Source organism: Myotis davidii, unplaced genomic scaffold, assembly GCF_000327345.1.
Source record: "Myotis davidii unplaced genomic scaffold, ASM32734v1 scaffold223, whole genome shotgun sequence".
In the NCBI taxonomy this organism is placed as follows: Eukaryota; Metazoa; Chordata; class Mammalia; order Chiroptera; family Vespertilionidae; genus Myotis; species Myotis davidii.
The window spans coordinates 3,843,103-3,848,603 of NW_006294609.1; the positions used below are offsets into that span (position 1 = coordinate 3,843,103).

At 37.9% G+C, this 5,501-nt stretch overlaps 1 protein-coding gene across 1 annotated transcript in view; it reads right to left on the reverse strand.

Moving 5' to 3' along the window:
* The window catches only part of PPP1CC (protein phosphatase 1, catalytic subunit, gamma isozyme), a 6,868-nt gene extending 2,304 nt beyond the window's left edge, over positions 1 to 4,564 (reverse strand). The window contains exons 1-4 of the mRNA XM_015567350.1: positions 4,413 to 4,564; positions 3,205 to 3,435; positions 943 to 1,047; positions 157 to 380 (exon numbers count right to left, since the gene is read on the reverse strand). Coding sequence (XP_015422836.1) covers positions 157 to 357 — 201 coding nt within the window. The 5' untranslated portion in view covers positions 358 to 380; positions 943 to 1,047; positions 3,205 to 3,435; positions 4,413 to 4,564. The remainder of the gene's footprint in view (positions 1 to 156; positions 381 to 942; positions 1,048 to 3,204; positions 3,436 to 4,412) is intronic.
* Between the last annotated feature and the right edge of the window lie 937 nt (positions 4,565 to 5,501).

Genomic DNA, 5,501 nt, shown 5'->3' on the forward strand with positions numbered 1-5,501 from the left:
AACTGCTCTTAGTTTCCCATTGAGCCTGATATGCTGCAGGTCAACTTCCAGAGACATTTTGTATAAACAAGCAATACCTACCCACCAAAATCAACAAGGAGAATCTGTGCTCACACACATGCTCTTAAGTGTACATGTAAAATTCAAAATCAATACCTGATGGGCTCTACATATAAGATCCAAATCATGCTTATGGAGAAATTTTGCAACCACTTCTGCACCAAATGTGAAGGACACTCCTCTGTCATTTTCACCCCAGCCTAAGACATCTTTATCGGGGTCAGACCACAAAAGATCACAAAGAAGACCTTGATCTGGTACATCAGTTGGTCGCATAATTCGCCGAATCTGCTCCATAGATTGAAGATCTGGTGATAAACCTATTAAATAAGAAAAATTTAAAGAAAACCACTTCAGAGAGACTCAATGGCGAAGTCTTAAATTAAATCTATGGATTTGTTTTCTTACTAAGCTTTGGGTAAAAAAACAAAAAACCAAAAACTGAATTAGCACTGGAATTTATTTTAAGCACTAATCTGTGAGCACAGTATATGGAAACAGTTCCATATACTAAAATATATATGAAATTAAAATCCTCTTTTGAAAGGATAAAAAACTACCCAGGGAAAGTCTATTGACGTTTTCGGTATTCTAGATCTATGGTCCAGCAATGTTAACTGCTGTGCATTTTATATTTAAAAATATTTTGTTCTGTTTTCAAATCAAACTGTTACAGAATCTAGAATTCCCTGTAACAAATAAATTGCTTACTTCAGACTTCTATCCAAATAATCCTGGATGTGCCAAAGTGGACTAATGATCAATAAGAGTTATCTGACAGAAGAAGTCATCCCACTGATAACTCAAAAATGTCAAAATATACCATTTAGAAGGGATAAAAAACCCTACAGTTCCATTTGGAATTAAAATCAGCCCACATACCTCCATGACAGCAAAATATTTTCTCATCCACGATGGCTGCTATCGGTAAACAGTTAAAGCAGTCTGTGAAAGTTTTCCATAGTTTAATGTTATATCTTCTTTTACCTGTGAAAATTTTAGGATGGTTAAAGAGACTGATGCATGGCCAGCATGACTGTGGTTGAGCGTCGACCTATAAACCAGGAGGTCATGGTTTAATTCATGGTCAGGGCACATGCCTGGGTTTCGGGCTTGATCCCGTGTGGGGCATGCAGGAGGCAGCTGACCAATGATTCTCTCTCATCACTGAAGTTTCTCTCTCTCTTTACCTCTCCCGTACTCCCTAAAATCAATACAAAAATTTATTTTTAAAAAATCCCTTGGACAGGATTAGGAAGCGCTCTTTGAATGACCACCCAGGGCTCCCTTAGATCTTTCCTTTGCCCATATGCTGCATTTGCCAATGCCAACAACTCTCATCCTTTCTGAAGTCTCCTTTGCTCCTTGATTCCTTAGTCATGCAACACATTCCAGCATCTCCTGCAAGTTTCTTTGCTATCGTTGTTGGCTGTTCTATTAAAAATTAGGATTTTCCCTCCTGTTGTCTCTGAGCATCTTAACTAAGTCCTGAGCCCCTGCTTTCTCTTCTATTTCTCTACATCCCGCAACCCCCATTGCCCAAGGCCACTTCAGACCACTAGGAACATCTGGCTCCAGAAAGGTTTGGCTTGGGTAATTGCCAACGTCTCTGCAGGCTTTCAAATCCTGGGATTCTGAGCCAGAATCCCTAATGCAGTTTCCTATTATTACATATCAGAAAGCTCAGTGGTTGAACATTGATCTATGAACCAGATCATGGTTTGGTTCTCAGTCAGGGCATATGCCCAGTTTGCAGGCTCGATCCCCAGTGGGGGATGTGCAGGAGGCAGCCAATCAATGATTCTCTCTCATCACTGATGTTTCTATCTCTCTCTCCCTTTCTCTCTGAAATCAATAAAAAATAAAAGATAGCAGAAAGGGTGACACACAATTCACATTTTATCCAACAACAAATACCTCAGCCTTACCAGTACCGCAGTCATAAGGACAGAAAGAAAATAGTACAGAGTCCTGGATATACTTGGGAAATAAATCTATCACTTAAGGTAGCAGTTTTTAAATTGCTTCATGAGAAATCTACATTTGAATAAAACATCACCTTAATAAAATTTACAGTAAAAATTTAATAAAATATCAATAATTGTTTTAAAAGTCTACAAACCATCAAATGAAAGCCATTTATGCCAAGGACACTTTTATGTCCACAAGAAGACTAGGTGGCAAAATATACCTGCCTAATGGGATGGGGGCAGCTTGAATACAAGATCAATAATTGAGTCTTCTTAATGACCAAACCAATGCTGACCTTCTAAATCATTTTTAAAGGCCTTTGCATTAAATAGAAACTGAAAGTGATGTAGCTAATATTCTCACACTAGGATATATGTCACAACAAAGAGATCATCTGGATTTGAACTTCAATGAAAACTTCAAAGTACTCGCTGAGATAACAGTTGTGTAAAAGAAATCCTTTTTAAGAAAAACATTTTTTATTGACTTCAGAGAGGAAGGAAGGATAGAAACATCAATGTTGAGAAAGAATAGTTCAGCGGTTCTCAACCTGTGGGTGACGACCCCTTTGGGGGTCAAACAACCCTTTCACAGGGGTCACCTAAGACCATCAGAAAACACATATATAATTACATATTGTTTTTGTGATTAATCACTATGCTTTACTTATGTTCAATTTGTAACAATGAAAATACATCCTGCATATCAGATATTTACATTACGATTCATAACAGTAGCAAAATTAGTTATGAACTAGCAACGAAAATAATTTTATGGTTGGGGGTCACCATAACATGAGGAACTGTAGTAAAGGGTCATGGCATTAGGAAGGTTGAGAACCACTGGAATAATTGATTGGCTGCCTCCTGCACGCCACCTACTGAGGACCAAGCCTGCAACCCAGGCATGTGCCCTTGACTGGAATCCAACCTAGGATCCCTTTAGTCTACAGGCCGACGCTCTATCCACTGAGCCAAACCCATTAGGGCAAGAATCCTTTCTTAAGTTAGCTGTGAATATCCATCTACCCCACCACCCCCCAAAACAAGAAAATACTAAGATAAAAAAAAGTTGATGAAATAGGAAATGAGAGATTGTATCAACAGAACTATATCAGTTTATGACCAAGTAACTCAATTTCGGTAACCCTTCCTTAGATATAGAAGTACTTACATTCATCATAAAATCCGTAAATTCTATTGATGCTGGCACATTCGTGGTTTCCTCTAAGAAGAAAAAAATTCTCGGGATATTTGATTTTGTATGCCAGTAAGAGGCAGATAGTCTCCAGTGACTGCTTCCCCCTGTCCACATAGTCCCCAAGAAACAGGTAGTTGCTTTCTGGCGGGAAACCACCGTACTCAAAGAGTCGAAGCAAGTCATAGTATTGCCCATGGATATCACCTAGAAGCAAGGGTTTTGTTACACAGTGTCTTTATACTTGTAGTGCATTAACAAAGCTTTGGGAAGACATTCTTTAAACATTCATTGTACAGTGGCAATGCCTCTAATAAGGACAGTTAAAATTTGATAGCTAACACTAATTTCCAATCTTCTACCTTATTAGTTCAATTAAGCTTAATAAAAAATTTAAGGGTATGTGTATGTCCAGAATCCCACACAAAACTCAACTAATTAATTAATTTTGTGGAAAGATTACGAATGCGTAGGCAGGCCTTCTTGCCAAGTAACATTGTTTTCCTTTCAGGTCCCTGATCAATATCAGATCTCTGACAGTTGAGTCTCCCCATACTGTGTCAGCAGAACCACTGCACTCCCAGTGAGTTCTGGCCTCATGTGAACAAAGATACACACTCAGTCCACCCTTCAATGCATTCAGCTATCAACTCCCCCCCTCATAGATAATGCTAAAGAGCATTTACTTGCTTTATCAATGTAGTCAAATATGCTACAAGACTATAACATTACTCAAAATTTAGTTCTTATACAGATTATCTTATACAGAACTACATTATAGTTCTATCATGTAGGAAAAAAAGTAGAACTATAAAGCGGCACCAAGGGAGGTCTATTTTTAGGCATAACCAATTCTACTTTAAGCTTGAATGTAATTCCTATATATTCATATAGTTCAGATCTTTTCTTAGCTCTCCTTCTGTTTCATTCCTTCCCTTTTTCAATGTTTATAATTCTTTCAGCAAAATAATTTTTAGAAAATCTGAAGCACATCTAAGTAAACTAAGCCCATTAGAAGTATTGATTCTAGAGCTGTAATTACTTAGTTTAGTTTTAAGTAGTTCCAGGTTATTCATAAATAGCAAATGATTATGCTGGCTAATATAAGGTAATCTACTAGTATATATCTTTGCCTCAGTTAATCAATCTCAATCACATAACCATGTTAGTGTTCCAAGACTTACCACATATTTTGAGTGGTGCTTCAAGTTCTAGTAGGATAGGCTGGCTGAGAAAGATCTCTCGAGATTTTAAGCACAGTCCTCTGATTTCATTCTCCTGTAGCTGGACATTCTTACCAGGCTTGGACCCTCTTACTGTAGGGGAGAAAAACTCCAATTAGTAATCAAAGTCAAAATACAATTTCATGTAAAAGTTAAAAATATCTCAAAAGATACAAACTTTAGGTAAGAAGGAGGTAAAATAATAGTTTAACTAGCTTTTTGAGTGGCTTTATTTTCAGGACTTTTATAAAGAACATGGTTTTAATGCCTAATTAGAATCCTAAATCTTAGCCAGGATTTCAGAGATGATTCAGTGCCACCTTCTATACAAAGTTAAGACTTGTTCAGGATACTGTGTGTGAGAGTATGGTTAGAAAGGTTTCTCTTTTACTACCTGCTGAATTCAGACTCCCTGTGGCTTGAGGCCTCAGTTCTGCATCCAAGCCATCCAAGCACCTACAGCCCGCCCACCAGACCAGCTCTTTTTGCCTCCTGTCTCTTCTTTTCTAGCCTTATAAATAAATTAGTATGTGCAAAGCAGATTTCAAAGATTGTCCCGTCACTGAGATGTTTCTAAGAACTCCGTTTTATAATGCAAGATTGGAATTGCTCAGACCTTCATCCCCCTCCAAATCAGTGTTTTTAAGAGGACCATGGGTATTTCTGCAGGCCCCAGATTTATCCATGAAAATTTTTAAGTGTTTTCACATCAAAAAACACAATGTAGGCTTGTTAAACATATTTGGCAGTGCAATTTCTGTATTTTTAAATACAATTATGCCTCTACAGGGCAAAGGATGTCTGCTTGTGCTGTGAGAAAGGTTTCCAGGTAATTTGAACAGATAAAACATGAGCAAAGGGAGAAAGAAATCATAGCACAGCACCAGGTATCCTAAACTCACAAGTACCCACATCAGAGCACTCTGAGGTCTACTCACTATCAAAACGAAGCACAAGCTCTCACCTCTGGCCAGTAATGGTTCATTTTATCGGCCGGTAAGTAGTAGTAGGAAATAAAGCAGGCATTCTTTGCATTAGCGTTAGGAATGA